The 21,370-nt window shown below is 35.9% G+C and overlaps 1 protein-coding gene across 3 annotated transcripts in view; it reads left to right on the forward strand.

Annotated features, from left to right (window-relative positions):
* LOC144222592 (protein argonaute-3) overlaps positions 1 to 21,370 on the forward strand; it is a 122,401-nt gene that overhangs the window by 20,334 nt on the left and 80,697 nt on the right. For 2 of the 3 annotated variants that reach the window (XM_077753110.1, XM_077753109.1), the window contains exons 3-4: positions 498 to 669; positions 18,032 to 18,152. In XM_077753110.1, coding sequence (XP_077609236.1) covers positions 498 to 669; positions 18,032 to 18,152 — 293 coding nt within the window. Of the gene's footprint in view, positions 1 to 497; positions 670 to 11,176; positions 11,242 to 18,031; positions 18,153 to 21,370 lie in introns of those variants that run through there. The other variant, XM_077753111.1, reaches the window with a different exon arrangement.

Genomic DNA, 21,370 nt, shown 5'->3' on the forward strand with positions numbered 1-21,370 from the left:
CACTCCTCCACTTGCTCTCTAAAATAAAAATTAAAAAATCAGTGTTTGTCAGCTTTATTTATCTTTTCAAGTAATTTTTGAAATATTGATTTTGTACTTTGTTGATACTTATTATTGTATTGATCCTTTAGTGTATCCTATTTTATGGTATTTTATTCATTTGTTCTTGTCCTTATTATGTCGTACTTTGAGTTTAGTACTTTGCTTTTGGTCTCACACACTTTGAGTCTGATTTGTGTTTGCTCATGCTCACCTGGGTTTATGTGATTGCTCTTCCCTTCTTTCACAGGTACCGTTTTTTGTTTGTATGTCTGTTTGATTGAGGAGAGTACGTTGGGGAAAAAAAAGTTGAAGCGTTAGAAATGATAGCATCTTTTACTACTATTATTATCAGCTGTACTTAAAATTGTAATACACTCATATTGACAAGATTATCAAATGCAGCTTATAACAGTGTTACTCTTTTTTTTTTTTTTTTTTTACCCTTTCTTTGGCAGGACCCGTTGGGGCCCAGCCCCTACTCATGGTGCCCAGAAGACCTGGCTATGGCACCATGGGCAAACCCATTAAATTGCTGGCTAACTGTTTTCAAGTTGAAATCCCAAAGATTGATGTCTACCTCTATGAGGTAGATATTAAACCAGACAAGTGTCCTAGGAGAGTGAACAGGTAAGAATCATGAAGTCATGGAGATTATTTTGCTGTTGGTATTTCTTTGCTTTAGTAATTATGTTAATGTTTCATATATAATAAAAAAGATAACCGTTTGACCAACCACACATGGTAATTTGTTTTGAAATTGTACTTCAGAGGTGTGATGTTGGGAAAAATCTACAAATAACCTTGAAATTTTCTCATTATAACATGAGCTCACATGTTTTCTCTGTGATAATAGAGAAGGTCTAACTCCTTTTTATATGCTATTGAAATCAGACTAAGCGTCTTTTCCATTGCTATTGGTTAACGTTTGTGCTTTCTTTTTTCTCCCCTTTCCACCCCACCTTATTTATCCCTTTAAGATGATGGGATGGTAACAGTAGTGGGTAGATATAGTGGTTGTCATGTTTCCTGCTTTCTGTTCTGGTCCTCAACTCCTGACTTCCCTTCTTCTTATATAGGAACAAATACATATGATATAGAAATATGTATCAGTCTGCTTTCAGTAAGCCATTTCTCTCACCTCCCTCAAATGTACGTATGTACATACATAACTGGGGTGTTAATGTGTACGTATGTATATACGTGTATATATGTATATGTAAGATTGTGGTTCAGGTAATAAGGGTATATAAATGGAATTTATGACATGGTGTGCACCATGAAGGAGCTTCTAAAAAAAAACAAAACTGGGGCTCCTGGGTGGCTCAGTCGGTTGAGTGTTCAACTCTTGGTTTTGGCTTAGGTCATGAACTCACAGTTGAAAAGTTCAAGCCCTTAGTTGGGCTTCATGCTGGCAGTGTTGAGTCTTCTTGGGATTCTCTGCCTGTCCCCAACTTACTGTCTCTCTCCTTCTCAAAAAAAATAAACTTTTTAAAAAATCAAAGCAAAACAAGACATATGGATAAAACACTTAGAAAACAGTGATACTAATCAGCTTAGTATTTTGGTTTATATTATCAAATATCCCAGCCTTTTCTTTTTTTTTTTTTAAATATTTTTATTTATTTCTAGGAGAGAGAGAGACAGCGTGAGCAGGGGAGGGTCAGAGAGAGAGGGAGTCACAGACTGAAACAGNTCATTTAAGACATAGGTGGTTCTTGCTACCAAGAAATTCATCATTTAAGGGCTCCTGGGTGGCTCAGTCATTTGAATGTCTGACTTTGACTCAGATTATGATCTCCCAGTTCATGGTTTTGAACCCCATGTCAGACTCTGCGCTGACAGCTCACAGCTTGGATCCTGCTTCAGATTCTGTGTCTCTTTCTCTCTGCCCCTCCCCTGCTTGCTTGCTCTCTCTCTCTGTCTCTCTCTCTCAAAGATAAATAAACATTTAAAAAAGGGCGCCTGGGTGGCTTAGTCGGTTAAGCGTCCGACTTCAGCTCACATCATGATCTCGCAGTCCATGGGTTAGAGCCCTTCATCGGGCTCTCTGTTGACAGCTCAGAGCCTGGAGCCTGATTCAGGTTCTGTGTCTCCCCTACTCCCCCTGTCTGTCTCTGCCCCTCCCCTACTCATGCTGTATCTCTCTCCATCCCTCAAAAATGAATAAATGTTTTTAAAAAATTTTTATCTAGATAAGACACATAAGAAATACGAAGTAAATGAGCACTAAGAGACTTTGCGATAACATGTAAAAAAAAACAAACCATCATATGAATGTAATAATGTGGAATGCAGAGTTCTTTCTGAGGTCATTCTCCTACTGTAAAATTTATTTAACTTCCTGTAGCCTACAGAATGACATCCCAAATTTAGTATAACATACACTTCTTATTTTGGCTCTAATCTATATCCTTTATCATGTTCTGCAGTCTTACCTGGAATGCCCTGTCTGCCCTTATCTATATGGCAAACTTCTATTATGTTTCAAGATACCCCTTTTGAACTCTGTAGTCAGAGGTAGTTCATTCATCTGTGGCTTCACAGTAGTTGGTGTACAATCCTGTTATAGTAGTGTATTGTGGTTACTTGTTACTTTCCTCTTCTCACAGTATAACATCTTCATGAAAAGGAATACTCGTTTTCATTATCTTTGTAGCGCTGATAATTAGCTTGATGATTGGCACATAATAAATAGTAGAGTGAATGAAAAGCTTATAAAAGTAAAATGAGATGAGCATGATGGTGCGGGGCAGGAAAGAGAACTGGACATTATAAAGGGCTAGATAAGAGATTTTCAGTGCCCTACCCTTTTCTCCTAGAGAGGCTAGTCTTTGTCCTAGAGTCCTTCCTCTCTCTCTTTTCTATCTTTCTGCTAGCCATGTGCTTACGGGGACCTAACTACCTTCATGCCATACTCTCAAATTCCCTTTTTCTTGTTTTTCAAAACTGGGGTGTTAATCTGTTAATTTGAAGGATAATCCTGGCCCTTTTGGTTGATGTCTAATATTTTATCTTATTTTTTTAATGTTTATTTATTTTGAGAGAGAAAGTGAGCATGCACTCAGGAGGGGCAGAGAGAGGGAGAGAGATAATCCCAGGGAGACTCCACACTGTTAGAACAGAGCCTGACTTGGTGCTTATCTCTGGGAACATAAGATCATGACTTGAGCCAAGATCAAGAGTTGGGTGCTTGGGGTGCCTGGGTGGCTCAGTCAGTTAAGTGTCCAACTTGGGCTCAGGTCANCAGCCTTTTCTTATTCAATAAGTATTATTAAGAGTCTTCATTTAAAGCAAATCAGAGAACTCTAGATGCTGGCGAGGATGTGGAGAAACGGGNGGTGCTTGGGGTGCCTGGGTGGCTCAGTCAGTTAAGTGTCCAACTTGGGCTCAGGTCATGATCTTGCGGTTTGTGAGTTTAAGTCCCACATCTGGCTCTGTGCTGACAGCTCAGAGTTTAGGGCCTGCTTCAGAATCTGTGTCTTAAAATCTGTGTCATAAAAATTCTTTCTCTCTGCCCCTCCCCTGCTCACACTCTGTCTCTCTCTCTCTTTCTCTCTCTCTGTCTCTCTCTCTCTCTCTCAAAAATAAATAAATAAACATTAAAAAAGGTTTAAAAAGAAAAGAGCTGGATGCTTAACCTACAGAGCCACCCAAGTGCTCCATATTTTATTTTTTAATAAACTTTTTTTTAAGTTTGTTTATTTTGAGGGAGGGAGAGAGAGAATCCCAAGCAGTCTCTGTGTTCCACATTGAGCCCAGTGCAAGGCTCAGTCTCACAAACCATGGAATGATGACATGAACCCAAATCAAGACCCTTAACCAACTGAGCCACCCAGGTCCCCCTGATGTTTGTATTTTAAAAAGACACTTATTAGTCTAAGTAAATCTTTTTAACTGGTCTAAGGCAGATATTTCTTTTTATTATTATTAAACTTTTTTTCTTTTTAAAATTGAGAAAGAGAAACTGTGGGTGGGGGAGAGGGGAGGGTAGAGAGAGAGGGAGAGAATCCTGAGCAGGCTGTGCACTGTCAGTGCAGAGCCCTTCGAGGGGCTCGATCCCACGATCCTGATCATGACCTGAGCCAAAATCAAGAGTTAGATGCTCAACTGACTGAGCATTGGTAAATATTTCTCCTAAGACAGATATTTCTGAACTAATTTCCTTACTATTGTCTTTCCCCCTTGCCCTGCCCAAAAGAACAATCCCTAATTTTAACAGTATATAGTAAAGAATTGTTGTTGGTTATTTATTAAGTAGGAGAATCATATGATGAAAATGTTAGGAAAACAAAATTGCTTTAAAGACAAGATGGGTTATAATTGAGAGGATAATGGGAAATGGAGGCTTGGAGCTTAGAGAGATGTCAGCTCAGAGTTTTAATTTTTTAGAGGAATTCTGAGGGACTAGTGTAATATTAGGTAAAAAATAACATTTATTAGGTTTGTTCCTTCTTCTATTTAACTTTTTAGTTTTGGTAGGGAGGAGGGAGTTATTTGTATATTATGTAAGTGTATATCAAATTGGGGTACCTGGCTGATTCAGTCAGTACAGCATCTGACTCTTGATCCCGGGGTTGTGAGTTTAAGCCCCATGTTGGGCATGGAGCCTACTTTAAAAAAAAAAAAAAGAGAAAAAGAAAAAGAAAAGAAATTAAATAGCTTAGAATTTCACATGTGGATACTCAACATATTGGTTAAGTTTGGGGAAAAATATATGTAATAATTTGGTGTGTACATTCTGGTTTTAATTTACTTCCCTAATTATATTTTGTCTGTTGGGTTGCTTCTTGTCTTGTTATGTTGTTTGCCGGTAGGAGTAAAGCATCTGTAATTTAGATATTTCCAAATGGAAGTTTTTTATCCTATATCTTAATTTGAGTTTTCATAGGAGCTACAGGATTTCTTTGAGAGTCTTAAAATTATATAAATCAACTTTATTCTTTGTTTCTTTGTTAATAATAGTGACTAGATTTTATGAGTATCTGCAAAACTTACTGCCTTTATTCCTTCAAAAGATTAGCTTTTATCCTCACTTTTGCAATATTACTACATCACTAGTCAGTTAAAATTGTTGGTAGGCTTCTGAAATTTGTTCAGTTCCTACTCTTCAACAGCTAGAGTTCAAGAAGTTAGAAGGAACTAGATTCAACTAGACAGTTCCTATTCCATATTAGCTCAACAGATAGGGGCCAAAATGCTCCAGTATTTAAATCAACACATAGGAGGTTTTTCTTGTCCATATGCCACATGCTCAAATATTTGGCACCATGGCATTAATCATAAAAGTAGAATGATGGATTGTAGCCAAACAAGTTTCCACTTTAGTCAGAGGAGTTTTCTTGGACAAAATACCCAGGGAATGCTCGTGAGTCATTTTGTGAGTCAACTTCTCTACTTTAGATTTTCTGTCTGTTGCTTGTTTTGTCCTTTCCTCACCCCTTTAGGCTACGTGTGTGTTGCTTTTTTGCCAATTTAATGATTTTGATTGAAAATGATCATTTGGCAAGAGCATGTTTGTTAAGCAGATTTTAAATATTTCCAGTTTTTTTAAGTGAATGGTCTCAATAACTAAAAATCAAATATTTTTAGAAATACTGACCTAGAGTATAAATAAATTCCTTAACAAGGTTTTATGCTAGTTTGTCCAATTGCTGAATATGTATTGGGATAAACCTCAAATAGATTGTTGTGTACTCACTCAAAATCATTAAGTAGTGAAGTAGATACATGGGAAAAATTGTATCAAAGCATGATTACAACTGTAAGATCTGTTACTGTTAAACATGAATAAAGATTTGAAGGAATCTTAAGATAGTATTAGATTGTGGTTGTATTTTTTTTGGTTCAGTTTTCTTTTATAAATGAAACATTATCTTATAGTCATTGTACTATTATGATCACTGTTACTCTTGTTGTAATTCATGATATAGTACAAAATATTTGTGCATATTGCATATAGTTGTATAATATTGATGATTGAATTTTAGAAGGAAAAAAAATAAATCTGTATTGATTCCATTTTGGCTTTTAAATGGAAATCTCAAATCAGAGTGTTGGAAAGAACTCCCTTTCTGCTGTTATTAGGAATGTCACTGGCACAGTGTTGTAAATAAGTAATATGCTAAGAGAGGGACATACTTTTTTAAAATAATAACTTCATTTGTACGAAATTCATATGCAGTTCACTCAAAGTGTATAATTCAGTAGTTTTTAGTATGTTCAGAATGCAACCATTACCACAGTTAGCTTGATAACTTTTTATTTCAAGTGTTTATTTAAATTTTAGTTACTTAACATATACCACAGTCAAGTTTTAGAACATTTTATCCTCCCAAAAAGAAACCCCATTACTCCTTAGTAGTCACTTACCATTGCCTAACCACCCCTACCCCACAGCCCCTGCCAACCACTAATCTACTTTCTATCTCCACAGCTTTGCTTTTACTGGGTATTTCATATAAAAGGAATCATATGATATGTGGCCTTTTGAGTGACCCCTTTAACTTCACACATTTTCAAGGTTCATCCATGTTGTAGCATGTATCAGTACTTCATCCCTTTTTATTACTGAAAATCACTCCGTTGTATGGATAGTTTGTTTATTGATTCATCAGTTGATGGACATATGAGTTGTTAGCACATATGAATAATGCTTTGAACATTTGTATACAAGATTTGTATGGACATGTGTTTTCATTTCTTTTGGGTGTATTGCTAAGAGTGGAATGATTTGGTAACTGTTTAACCTTTTTAGGAACTGCCAGGCTCTTTTCCAAACTGGCTGCATCATTTTACATTCCCACTAGCAATGTATGATGATTAAAAGTCTCTGCATCCTTGTCACCATATGTTATCTGTCTTTTTATTATAACCATCTAGGAGTTTTAGGTAGTGTCTCATTATTATTTTGATTTGCATTTCCCTGGTGGTTGATGATGTTGGGCATGTTTTCATGTACTTACTGGCCATTTGTATATGTTTGGAGAAATGTCTATTCAGGTTCTTTGCCCACTTTTAAAATGGATGTTTTGTCTTTTTGTTACTGAGTTGTAGGAATTCTCTACATGTATAATTAAAAGTCCCTTATTAGATAAAAGATGTGCAAAAATGTTCTCCTTTTCTTCATGTTGCCTTTCACTTTCTTGATGGTGGCCTTTGAAGCGCATTTTTTATTTTGACGAAAAACAATTTTTTTCTTTGGCCAGTTGCCCTTTTGGTGTCGTATCTGTAGATATGGTTAAAAGGATTTAGAGAATATACACCAGAAAATACTGCTGGTGAAAATCAAACAATTGTAGTTTTGAATATTTAGCTATCTTGGGGAAACTGTACCATACAGTATATGTTAGTTAATAAACAAGTTTTATTTTCCTTGTTAATCACTTGGAAGATAGGAAAGCTAACAAGTGGTGATTATTTCAAGTCTCAAGAATTCTTCTTTTGTAAGTTTATTTATCTTGAGAGAGAGAAAGGGACAGAGGAAAGGGGGGGAGAGAGAGAGAGAGAGAGAGAGAGAGAGAGAGAATCCCAGGCAGGCTCTGCACTGCGATACTCAAACTCACCAACTGTGAGATCATGACTTGAGCCGAAACCAGGAGTCAGCCACTTAACCAAGTGAGCCACCCGGGCGCTCCTCAGATCTCAAAAATTCTTTTAAGTGGCATCCAGATAAGTTACTCAGTAGTATTTAGTCATCTAGCTAATATTTCTACAACATATTTGAAGTTCAAAGATACTTTCATAAGTAAATATATTTCTAAACATCAGGGGCTAGAAGGTAGGGTTTATTTCTAGCATCTATTTGTGTAGATTTCAATTATAGTAACAACTGTTTAGTATTCAGTTATGGGTGTGTCATAATTTTTTTATTTTTAGTCTGCTGCATTTTTTTTCTTAAATTAAGTCAATTTAAACCAATTATCTGAGGTCTGCCTGGGTGGCATAGTTGGTTAAACTTCCAACTTCAGCTCAGGTCATGATCTCATGGTTTGTGAGTTTGAGCCCTGTGTCAGGTTTTGTACTGACAGCTCAGAGCCTGGAGCCTGCTTCAGATTCTGTGTCTTTTTTTCTCTGCCCCTCTCCCACTTGCACTTTGTCTGTCTGTCTCTCAAAAATAAACAAACATTAAAAAAAATTTTTTATTTTTATTTTTTATTTTCTTTTTTTTTTAATGTTTTATTTATTTTTGAGAGAGAAATAGAGACAGTGTGAACAGGGGAGGGTCAGAGAGAGAGGGAGACACAGAATCCGAAACAGGCTCCAGGCTCTGAGCTAGCTGTCAGCACAGAGCCTGATGGAGGACTTTAACCCACGAACCGTGAGATCATGACCTGAGCTGAAGTTGGATGTTTAACCAACTGAGCCACCCAGGTGCCCCTTAAAATTTTTTTTTAAAAAGTAAGCCAATCATCTGAATTTACTATATAGTTGTACCAAGGTAGAATGCTGTTTGGTACTAGATTAGAATATATGGACCCTCACTGGAATTACAATTCTAAATTCTGCAGTAACTTAAAACTTAAAAGGTCATTTTAAGGTCACCCCTGTTGTCATTAACTGTTTAACTTACCGTGCCCCTTTTTTGTAACATACGAAAGATACAAGATACAATAAGATAACAATATAAAATAAGATGATCCTTGCTAGAAATTCCATAATCTGTATGTAGTGAGAAATCCTGTGAGTTGTGCATTATGTGCTGTGATGAAAGAGTAATGATTCCTGCTTTTAGTTGGGGAGGAAGATGGGATATATGACATGGTATCTGAACTAAATAGTGGAGCAGGAGAAAGAATAATCCATATAGAGCGAACATAGCAAAAGCATGACATATTTATATAACAGAAATAGACCAATATAAACAGAGTAGCTCAAGTCTAAAAATTTAGCCAAAGGGGAAATTATTAAGGGTCTTAAATCTATGCATGCTAAGGCTTATGAATTCAGAAACAGTGAATAGCCACTGGAGGCTTTGAGCAAATGAGGAACATCTATAGTTAAAAGCATAACTAATGACAGTGTGGCAAATGAATTAGAGAAGAGAAAGACCAGAGTTCTAGAGAACATTAGGAAGGCTGTTGCAGTAGTCTAGATCTGTAGTCTTCAAATCTTTGATTACTCATCCCCATTACTTAAAATATGTTTGACCATGGACTGAACAATAAGTAAATAAATGTATATTCACACACATTGAAAGTTTTTAACTTTACAGAAACATACTACTGTCCTAATGTATTACATAACTATAGAAAAATTAAAGGTGGGAAACAATATTTTGAAATAAACTGTTTAAAAATGTTTACTAATTTGAAAATTTCAGATTAATACACCAAAACTCTGATTGAACATATGCTATACACTTGAACAGAAATAAGTTGCAACATGCTGAAGTGAATGAGAATTCCAGTGTTAATTCTTTTTTTTTTTTTTTTAATTGAAGGGTAGTTGTATACAGTGTTATATTAGTTTTAGGTATACAGCATAGTGATTTGACAACTCTATACATTATGCTGTGCTCATCAAGATAAAAGTATAGTTATCATCTGCCACAATACAGCATTATTACAATACACTGTTAACTCTTATATGTTGCAGAAGTCCTGTTATTCTCTTAGGGTTTCTGGTGTGCCATATGTTATATCCAATCATATGACATGGGGTAAGGGACAATACTAGTGTCGATCCATATTCATGAATGTTAATAACTCTTAATTTCTAAATAATAGATGAAAATTAAATACTTCTTTTTTTCCCCCTCATACTCCAGCAAACCCACTAGCACCTCTGATACCTACTTTTCTAGATTAGAGGTATTGTTTGCTAAGACTTAACTACCAGCGGTGACAATGGTGATAAAGGGGAGGGTTTAGAGGTAACATTTGGAAGAAGAATGAATAATTTAGTGTAGAAGGAAAGGAAAGAGAGATTTAGGTGTGGAGGGAAAGGCTTCATAATTCCTAGTTTGTGCAATAATGATAACCTTCACAAAAATACAGATGCTGAAAGGACCAAGTTTTTAATTTCCTGTTTGAATATTTGGAGGTTGAATTGCATAAGAAACATGAAAATAGAGGAGTTCAATAGATTATTGGAAATAAGTGTCTAGAGCTCAGGAAATCAAGATAGAGATTGAGATTTGAGGTGTGTTAGCATATAGGTGATAGTTAAAAGCTGGGTGGTGGAGGGGGGAGAAGCTAGGGAAAATGTACAGAGTCAAGATTGAGAATGGATTTCTAGGGATTCTGTTGTTTAAGGTTTACCAGTGTAGACACTTAGATTGGAAAGGTAGGAGAACCAAGACAAAGTATAGGACTGTAATAGCTGAAAAGAGACCATATTTTTAAAGAAGTCATTGGTGGCCTGAGGGAGAAGTATTCTAGAAAAGAATTGTTAGTATAAGCCAGCTTGAGTTAAAAAATGATTTTTCAATCTAAAGTAATCTATCAGTTATCTGTGACGGCTAGAAATTTACTCCACTGGCTTAGCTAATGTGGTTACATAGATTATGAAAGAATTCACACCAATGTGGAATTATCATGAAGATAGTTTATAGTAAAATGCTCTGGTGTACTACAGATTTTATATTATCAAATACTAAAAATTTGACCTAAAGTATAACTCCTTCTCTGCTCTCTTTTAAACTTTATCTTGATGCAGAAGTATTCATTTGGCTACCTTCTGTCTTACTTAGGAGTTATGAAGATAAACTCAAGGTTGGAAGAATATAAGGAGAGACTACCAGCTGTTTTAGTTGTGTTTTATAAGCAAGCCTCTGGGTGATTTATCTTCTTGTTAGACCTAGCAATCTTCCTTCTTTCTGTCTTTACTATAGTGACAGATTAATTTATTGTAGCTGTGAATACTAAATTAATGTGAATAGTCACTTTTGGGTGAAAATATTTCATGGTTTCTATAGACTAGAATAATATTTCCCATTCTATCTTTTGGGAGCAGAGAATAAGAGGTACCTAGAAATGAGAGGAAAGTGGGTCTCTGTGAGCATACAGTAACAATTAACAAAAATAATTTCTTCTCCTTTTTACATTAAAATTTCCCTCTCCTACCATTTTTCTGCTGTATGAGTCAGGTGGTAAAATGGAACTTACTGAAACCAATATTAAATTTTACTTTACAGTCTGTGCACCAGAGCATGATGGAGTCAAAAGACTTGGTACCAGAATGTAGGAAGTGGTGGTTGAGGTAAGAGTGGGAAAGGTAGGCTGTAGCCCTTTATAAGACCTAATATACTCAGGTAGGTTCCATTTTTGTAGTAATCACCAGATATTAAGGATTTTAAATTCTATCCTGAGGTTCTAAAAAAAATGTATCATATTATACTCTGCAAGAATTCTTTCCTTCTCAGACAAAGGTTATTAGTAAAAGGAAGCCACTAAAGATTGGTTAGAAGTTCTTCTCTCTCTTTACTCAGATTTTCTTTCCCAAATTGCCTATCTAAAAATTGCTTTGGAAGTTAAAATATTTTGTGTCTTGGTTATTATAAACTTACTACGATTTACTCTTTAAAAAAATTTCTTTGTGTTTGTTTATTTTTGAGAGAGACAGAGAGAGACAGAATGTGAGTAGGGTAGGGGCAGAGAGAGAAGGAGTCACAGAATCCTAAGCAGGCTCTAGGCTTTGAGCTGTCAGCACATAGCCTGACACGAGGCTTGAACTCAAAAACTGCAAGATCATGACCTGACGTTTAACTGAGCCACCCAGGTGCCCCCCGCCTTTCTAATTTAAAACATTTAAAATTTTATTTTTATTTTTTATACTACAATTTACTCTTAAATGTTGCACTAAAATTTTTACATTTGAACAAAAGATCCAAGGATTCTTCCCATTGTTCTAATAAAAGACAATCTCACATAAGACAAAAAACAGCTCCACAACTATGATATAGAGAAAATTCGGTTCACAGTTTATGTTAATTACCAGAACTTATTCTTTGGATTAGTGCATTGTGCTGTATCTGTTTGTTGTTTGGAAGACTTCAGTATTTCAATATAGTTTTGAAGTATATTTATGAGATAATTATGCTTGAATTTTTAATTAAAAATAGTATATATATTTGCTCCCCCCTCCCCCAAATTGCTTTCACTAATATCCCATATGGTCCCTGCAGCAGCCTGTAAACTATTAGCCCATTTTTACTGATGAAGGAACTAAAGTCAGAGAGGCCAGGTAACTTTCATAACAATTTAGTGGCAAAGTGGGCAAACTTAAGTCTACTTACTTCTCCTCCAGTGCTTATGTTACCATATGTTGCAAAGGTTTCTCAAATTGGCAGTTTCCCAGTTCATACTTTCTTCACAGTACAGTGAGCAACTTTGCTGCTATAGCTGAATAGATGACTAGATAAAGTACTATTTTAGAGTTTTTTTCTTTAGTTCCACATGCCTATCTGAGGAACATTCTTTTTTTTCTCAAGGTTTATTATTTTTGGGAGAAAGAGAGAGAGAGAACATGTGAGCCAGGGAGGGTCAGAGAGAGAGACAGAGGATCCGAAGTGGGCTCTGCGCTGACAGCAGAGAGCCCAATGTAGGGCTTGAACTCATGAACCATGAGATCATGACTTGAGTTGAAGTCAGATGCTTAACTGACTGAGCTACCCAGGCACCCCTGCCTGATGAACAGTCTAGTACATTACCCTTTGCCACAGTATCTTTGAGATAAGTGAAAATTTGCAGTTCCTTGATTTGTAATTTTGTTAGCTTGCATACTAAAGTTTAATTAAAACTCTAAAGTGGTGCCTTTAGAGTGGTATACTCTCTCTGACCCTTCCCTGCTCACGCTGTCTCTGTCCCTCTCAGAAGTAAATAAAAAAAAACATTAAAAAAAAAGTAAAGAGACCTGATAATAAATGATGGTCCTTATAAAAGCTGATTCCCTTTGAAACATAGGTACATAGGTTTTAGTAATTATAAACTTAACACTAGTTTAATGTCAGTGTTTATGGAATTCTAACACCATTCTTTTAAGGCTTTGAGAGCTTAAATTCAAATCAATGTTTAGTGTAATTATTCATAAAGAAATTTTTATATCTGATGCCATGGTAAAATCTGCAGTGTTTCATTATTTGGTATTCCCCTAGTTAAACTTTACTATTAGAGGAGATTGCAGACATTATTCATTTCAGTCTTCTGGTTGGTGTGTTCTAGTTGGTATCTTCTATGACATAACTGCTCCTCGAACTGTTCTAGCAAAGATGAACTCAGGTACTTTATAAGATAGTGTAATCTACTTGGGAATAATTCTGGTGGTTAGGAAATATGGGAAATTTTTGTTCCAAAGTCTCGCTTCTTATGTCTTTCCAACTATTTGTCCTAGTTCTATCCTTTCAAGGAAGATAGATTTTCTGCTTAGTTTATCACATGACAGTCCATCAAAATAGCCAGAGGTTTCTATAATTTCCTATGAGTCTTTCCTATTCTGGACTTGAAGTCCTTGGTTTGATTTATTTATACTCATGTTACATGAGTTTCTATCAGGATTACCTTCTTCTGGTTATATTTCATTTTTTTAGGGTCTTTTTTAGGGTCTTAAATTTTTCCAAATTGAACAGAGTACTTAGAATGTGAAATGACATATAATATTTGATGGAATGGTTACCTGCTTTATACTGGGATACTTAAATATATGCAACCTTATTTCATTAATTTTGAGGAAGCTACATCCCACTATTAGCTCATTCTGGACATAGAGTCATCTAAAGCCCCTTTCCACAAAAGCAGTGAGTAAGTTCACATCCTTTAATCTATTCTTATTGCAGTTGAGCTTTTAATCATAAATGTTTAGATTTTACAATTGCCTCTATTATATTTCATCTTCATTGAGTTCACTGTTTTAGATTTTTAGTAACTTTTAACATGCTAATTGGTGTTTAGCATACTAGTCTTGTCTCCCAAGTGTGTATAATTTGAGGGTTTCTTAACTAACAGATACTTTATTATTACTGTATGTAGGGCACTAGATATATTTCTTTTGTTATGGTATTGATAGTTTTTTTTGAAGGGGGTGTCTTTAGAAGTTTATTCTGGTTAAAAGTTTCCATGAATGTCTTAGTTAACTTATAAAAAGAAAAGAAAAGAAACTTGCCTTGCCTCATGTTGCAGTATAACAAAACACTTTAGTAATTGTGAACACATATGATACTGGTTTAAGAACAAATAAACTACTGGGACAATATTCATTGCCAGATTCATTTATATGTTGAGAACTTACTAAGATAAAATATGGCGTTTATTTTTTTAAAGTTTATTTATTTATTTTGAGACAGAGAGCGCACCAGTGCACAAGCCGGGGAGGGGCAGAGAGAAGGAGAGAATCCCAGGCAGGCTCTGCACCATCAGTGCAGAGCCCAAGGCAGGGCTCGAACTCACAATTATGAGATCGTGACTAGAGCTGAGATCAAGAGTCAGACACTTAACTGACTCCTCCACCCAGGTGGCCCCAAAAATGGCATTTTTAATTGATTGGTTATGTATAGACTCTTTAATAGATAGTATGGGACAACTGGCTTATGTGGAGAGAAATAAGTCTTTATATAACAGTGTTTATAAAGAAGAACTTCAGATGGATTAATGACCAAAATAATGTAGATAAAACTATAAAGTTAATAAAACATCATACATCTTTGTGCCTTAGTATTAGTAAGGTATTTTTTTTAAACATCAAAAGCATGAAACCATAAGGTGAAAAATGATTCATTTGTTGATACAACATTAAGGATTTCAGTTCAGCAGATAAATAGACTTTGCCAACCAGCATACAACATTTGGGAGAAGATATTTGCAATGACTAAACTTGTTAATGAATCAGTATATGAAATATCAAAGAAACTCCTTCAGTTCAGTAAGAATACTGGAGCCATTGGGGTGCCTGGGTGGCTTAGTCGGTTAAGCATCCGACTTTCGCTTAGGTCATGATCTCGCGGTTCGTGGGTTCGAGCCCTGCGTCGGGCTCTGTGCTGACTGCCAGCTCAGAGCCTGGAGCCTGTTTCAGAGTCTGTGACTCCCTCTCTCTCTGACCCTCCCCTGCTCACGCTGTCTCTCTCTCTCCTAGAAATAAATAAAAAATTAAAAAAAAAAAAAAAAGAATACTGGAGCCATAATAGAAAAATGAGCAAATGCACAAAGTGAAGGGAATTTGATGGAATTCACAAAAGAAGAAACACAAACACATGATGGAATGCTCATTCATTAGCAATAGTAGAAATGTCAATTAAAACCTTTTAGTTTGGGGTGCCTGGGTGGTTCAGTTGGTTAAGTATCGACCTCAGCTCAGGTCATGATCTCATGGTTTGTAAGTTCAAGCCCCACATTGGGTTCTCTGCTTCTGATCCTCTGTCTGCCTCATTCCCTGCCCCTTCCCCCCCGTGTGCTCTCACTTTCTCAAAAATAAACATTAAAAAATAAATAAAGCCTTTTAGTTTTATCTCCTAGACTAGGAAAAATTAGAAAACATAACTGGATAATTCCAAATCTTGTCTGGGATGTAGGGAAATAGGAACCTCCAGGAATATAGATTGTGTAGCCACTCTCGAGAGCAACTTGGCAGTTCATTTAGTTGATAAAATTCACTTGGACCTAACAATTTGGTTCCTGAGTATATAACCAGCAATTAATTTTCACTCAAGTCCACAAAGGGACATAGTAAGAGATATTGTATTGCTTATATTATATTTGGTGGCTGGCAGTTAAAGTCTGCATTGTTGGGTGAATAGACAGACAACATATAAAGTACTTTGCATCAATCAGAAACAATGAACTAAGTGTCCCACAGCAATATAAATATACTTCTTATTATTTTTTTAATGTTTGTTTATTTTTTAGAGAAGCACAGAATCCGAAGCAGGCTCTAGGCTCTGAGCTGTCAGCACAGAGCCTGATGTGGGACTCAAACCCATGAATTACATCATGATCTGAGCCAAAGTCAGACACTTAACCAACTGAGCCACCCAGGCGCCCCAATATAAATACATTTAAAAAACCTAGTGCCAGAGAATAAAGATGGGAATATATATAAATAGAAGGATGTTCAAACATCAGGAGAAAATAATTTATGAAAGGAGAGGGGCTTGGGGCGCCTGGGTGGCTTAGTCGGTTAAGCGTCCGACTTTCGCTTGGGTCATGATCTCGCGGTTCATNTACACAATTGAATGATGATATAAGCCATGAATTGGGGAGTATGATTAACAGCCTTTTGTACCTTGGAAATAAAAGTATAGTTTAGGGACCCATTTGGCAGTGATAAGTAAGTTGTGTTTGAGAAGAAAAAATAAAAGGCATAAAAATCAAGAGACTTAAAATAATCCAGGTACTGGGACATGAGGTTATAATTTAGGATGGTGATAATTGGGAATGAAAAAGCAAAGGACTGATGTGAGAAATACTGCAGAGAGGTAAAGTCAGCAACTAATTGGGTGAAGAAATGAGCCAGTTTTTGAATTTGGTAAATGGGAAGATGAAGGCACCAATAATTAAAAAGTAGTGAATGGGAGGATAACCAGATAGCTTGGGGGAGATATGTTGAATTCACCTTTAGATTCCACTGGAGGTTCTAGCAGTTTTTTGGGGGTAGATTGTTCACTGTTAGAACATTGATGAAGAATATACTGTGCTAGGCATCAACACAGAACGCTCTTTATCCTTAACATGTTTTGTCACAGCTACTTTAATTGCCACCATTTTGATCCTGAGAGTGCTTTGATTGGGTTGCCAGGATTTGGTAAGATTAAAATTATACCATTTTACTGTTGAGTAAAAAGTGAATAGTCAAAGCATTCTTACAAATTAGGTCTGTGTAGTTTCACCTAAGAAACTGGGCTTGATAATTAATGGCTGCAAAAAAAAAATCTTAAATGGCAGAAAAATCTTTGAAATTTGTTTTCTGTGTAAAAACTGATCAGTGAAACAAATCTTTTTTGTAAAATTTACTCTAGAAGAGGCTTCATTATTTAAATAGTTTCAGCAAAATGAAATTGAAGTGAAAAACAGAAATTTTAAGCATGTGGGAAATTGCTCTAGATACCAGGTCAGCTTAATTATTTTGTACCAGAAAATGCCTTTTTCTCTCCTTTCTCTCCTTCCTACCCATAGGGTAGAATTCAGTATTCTTCTTTCCCGTTTATTACATTTTTAAATGTATTATAAATTTTACCAGTAATATGTAAGTACACTCTCATCATAATATATTTAGATTATCTAAGCAAAATAAAAAAATCATTCCTCACTTCTCTTTCCAGAGGGAACCACTGTATCTGTTTGGTACATATCCTTCTAGATATCTTTCCACTGCTTTTACAAATAATGTGTGTACAAAAATAAATGTTTTGATTTGTGGACATTTAGTAGTATTCTCACTGAAGTCCTTTTTTTTTTTTAATGTAAACGTCTTGAATATCTTTCCATGTAAGTATATATAGGATACAAATGTTTGCTAGGTGAAAACAGTCTTCAGAATATTCTTGCTGGCTACATAATGTTGTAAGACTGATTTGGGGAGTTGAAAGGATTGAGGGGGATACAGGTGTGTTCTCACAAATCTCACAGTCTAATAGAAGTGAAGCATGAAATAATTATAATACGTTGGAGTAAATGTTCTAATAGATATATATACAAGGTGATATTTGAGCACAGAGGGAAGAGCATCAGATTCTCTTGATGGAGAAATGAATGTGTCAGGTTGTAGTCAGAAATGGTAAAAGGGGTTTAGGATCATTTTCTAGGAATAATATTTTAAAGGTCTACTGTGGCCCAGAATGAGTTAAGTATCATTTACTAGGTTCATTCTTCTCTCGTTCTTTTGAAATTCATATCACATTCCAGAAATTATCCTTTCTCATGTCCTAGGGTATGGTCCTGAAATTATCATGTATTATTGTCTTTTAGAATTTTGGCAGCTTTAAATAGTGCAGGAATTACTTTAGTTAAATGTTTGTATTTCATCATGCAGAGGATTATGTGAATGTATTTTCCCCCTTTTTTAGGGAGGTGGTTGACTCAATGGTTCAGCATTTTAAAGTGACGATATTTGGGGATCGTAGACCAGTTTATGATGGAAAAAGAAGCCTTTACACAGCCAATCCACTTCCTGTGGCAACTACTGGGGTAAGATGCAGTCCTTTATTGGAAAGCTATACTTTTGCAATGTCTCCTTTTAAATGCACTTAACTACATTTTATTTTATAATAGTCCATAGATAGTAAAAGTGTGTCATTTATCTTTTTTAACTTTATATTTTGAAATAATTTTAAACATAGAAAAGTTGCAAGAATCATTCAAAGAACTCATGTAGACCCTTTACCCAGATCCACCAATGTTTCTTTTTTTCCCTCCAGATTATCTCTTCAGGCACATTATTTTTTTTTAAGTTTACCTATTTATTTTGAGAGAGAGAGAGCATAAGTGAGTGGGACAGGGGCAGAGAGAAAGAATCCCAAGCAAGCCCCATGCAGGGCTCAAACCCATGAACTGTGAGATCATGACCTGAGCTAAAACCAAGAGATGGACGCTCAATTGACTGAACCACCCAGACACCCCTCACCAGTGTTCTTTAACATTTGCCACATTTATCATTATCTTTCTTTTTTTTACTCTCTTTATGTCTATAGATATTTAGAGAGAGAGAGACATACTTTTTTCCTGAACCATCTCAGAGTAGGTCGCATATAATCACACCCTTTAATATGTATTTCCTAAGAACAAGGATAAAAATCAAAGTACAGTTATCTACTTCACTAAACTTTTCATCTATATGATACTTTGGTCTAATTACCAACCAATATTCTTTCAGGGATGACTTTTAGCGTTTTTTCCCTCTGGTACAGAATTCAGTCCAGGTTTGTGATTGTATTTAGATTCACCATGTCTTTTTAGTCTTCATTATTCTAAAACAGTTCTCCAGCATTTTTGTTTTCCTTTCATGAAATTAACATAGTGGAAGATTACAGGCAAGTTATTTTATAGAATGTCCCTCAGTATGGGTTTGTTTGGTGCTTCCTCTTGATTAGATTCTAATTTAGCATTTTTGGCAAGAATAATTACACAATTATTCTTTCCTTATCAGTGGATCATATCAGGATACATTTATATGTGTTTGTGCCATTAATGATGGCCCTGAGTTGATCAGTTAGTTAAGTTGGTATCTGCCAGGTTTTTCCTCTCAAGGTTTCCTTTTTTCTCTTTTAACTGTTGTGGGGAGATTTTATTTTTAATTGTGGTAAAATACACATAACATAAAATTTACCATCACAGAGCTCCTGGGGGGCTTGGTTGAGTGTCTGACTTCATTCAGCTCAGGTCATGATTTCACAGTTCACAAGTTTGAGGCCCACATTGGGCTTGCTGCTGTCAGTGCAGAACCTGCTTTGGATCCTCTGTCTTGTCTCCTTCTCTCTCTGCCCTTCCCTTGCTCACTCACTCTCTCAAAAAAAAAAGAAAGAAAGAAAAAAAGAAAATCTACCATCTGGGCCATTTTTGTGGTACAGTTTTTAGTGGCATGAAGGATGTTCTCAGCCATCACCACCGTCTATCTCTAGAACTCTTTTTATCTTGTAAACCTGAAACTCTACCCATAAAACACTATGTTCCCTTTCTTCCCTCCCCTCAGCCCCTAGCAACCACCATTCTACCTTCTGTCTCTATGACTTTGACTACTCTCAGTACCTCATCTAAGTGGAATTATATAGTATTTGTCTTTCTGGGACTGACTTATTACACTTAGCATTATGTCCTCAAGAATCATCCATGCTGTCGCATATGTCAGAATTTCCTTCCTTTTTAAGGCTGAATAATATTCCATTGTATGTATATACCACATTTTGTTTATCAGTTCATCCATTGATGAGCACCTTTTGGCTATTGCAAACAATGCTGCTATGAACATGGGTGTACAAATATCTGTTCCAGTTCCTGCTTTCAGTTCTTTTTTATATAAGTGGTAGTTCTGGGGTGCCTGGGTGGCTCAGTCGGTAAGTGGTAATTCTATTTTTAATATTTTGAGAAATCACAATACTGTTTACTATAGCGGCTGCACCATTTTACATTCCCACCAACAGTGCCCAAGGGTTCCAAATTCTCCACACCCTTGCCAACACTTGTTGTTTTCTGTTTTCTTTTTATAGTAGCCATTCTAATGGGTGTGTGATTGTATCTCATTGTGTTTTTGATTTGCATTTCCCTAATGATTAGTGAGTTGAGAATCTTTTCTTGAGCTCTTAGAAGCTCATTTGTGTATCTTTGTCCTTTGCCCATTTTTCAAATTGTGTTTAGTTTAGTTTTTGTTGTTGTTGAGTTTTAGGGATTCTTTATATATTCTTAACAGGTATATGACTTGCAAATCTTTTCTCACATTTTGTAGATGGCCTTTTCACTTTGTTGATTGTGTCCTCTGATGCATAGAAGTTTATAATTTTGATATGGGGAATACTTTAAGGATCCTGTTTCTCATTAGAGAAAGTATATATTTTTATTTTTAGAGAGAGCACATGTGTGAGTGGGGGAGGGGCAGAGAGAGAAAGAGAGAATCTTTTGGGGGCGGGGGAGGGACAGGGAGAGAGAATCTTTTTTTTTTTTTTTTTTTTTAAAAAAATTTTTTTTTAAATTTTTTNCCCCCTCCCCCCCACATCCATCAGTCCTCAGTTTTTGTCAGCATTCAAGAGTCGGGAGAGAGAATCTTAAACAAGCTCCATGCCCAGTATGGAACCCAATGAAGGGCTTAGTCTCAAAACCATGAGATCATGACCTGAGCAAGATCCTAACCTGAGTGGATAAGAGTCGGATGCTTAACCGACTAGCCACCTAGGCACCTCTCTCATTAGATTTTTAAATAATTGATGATTTTTGCTTGGAAAGATCATTAGTATGTAGTAATGGTGATTTTCTAATTCTGTCATTCCTTCTACCTTTATTGGATGATATTCGACTGTAAGTGAGAGAATTTTCTTCTCCCTTATTTATTTATTTTTATTTATTTCACTGTCCCAGTTTTCCTGGATTTGGCCATTGGGAGCCCCTTTAAGCTGGTTCCTATACCCTTTTGACATGACACACTTTTTTTGAGTACTTCCTTACTTTCTGGCACAAGATGTTCCAGGCTAATCTTATGTTTTCCCTGCTGCAGCCATGCGACTGGCCCTTTATCAAAGGAACAATGAATGATTTCTTTTAGTTGGGGGATGCAACTTAGAAACTGAAATCTGGGTACTGAAAGTATTCATTGCTGCTGGGGTATAAGTATTTGGAAAATGGACTGAAGTGGGACTAAATAAATAAATAAATAAGACAATATATCATAAATATTCTTTGTCATGTAATGAATTTAACAT

This window comes from Crocuta crocuta, unplaced genomic scaffold, assembly GCF_008692635.1.
Source record: "Crocuta crocuta isolate KB4526 unplaced genomic scaffold, BGI_CrCroc_1.0 scaffold303, whole genome shotgun sequence".
Taxonomy (NCBI): domain Eukaryota; kingdom Metazoa; phylum Chordata; class Mammalia; order Carnivora; family Hyaenidae; genus Crocuta; species Crocuta crocuta.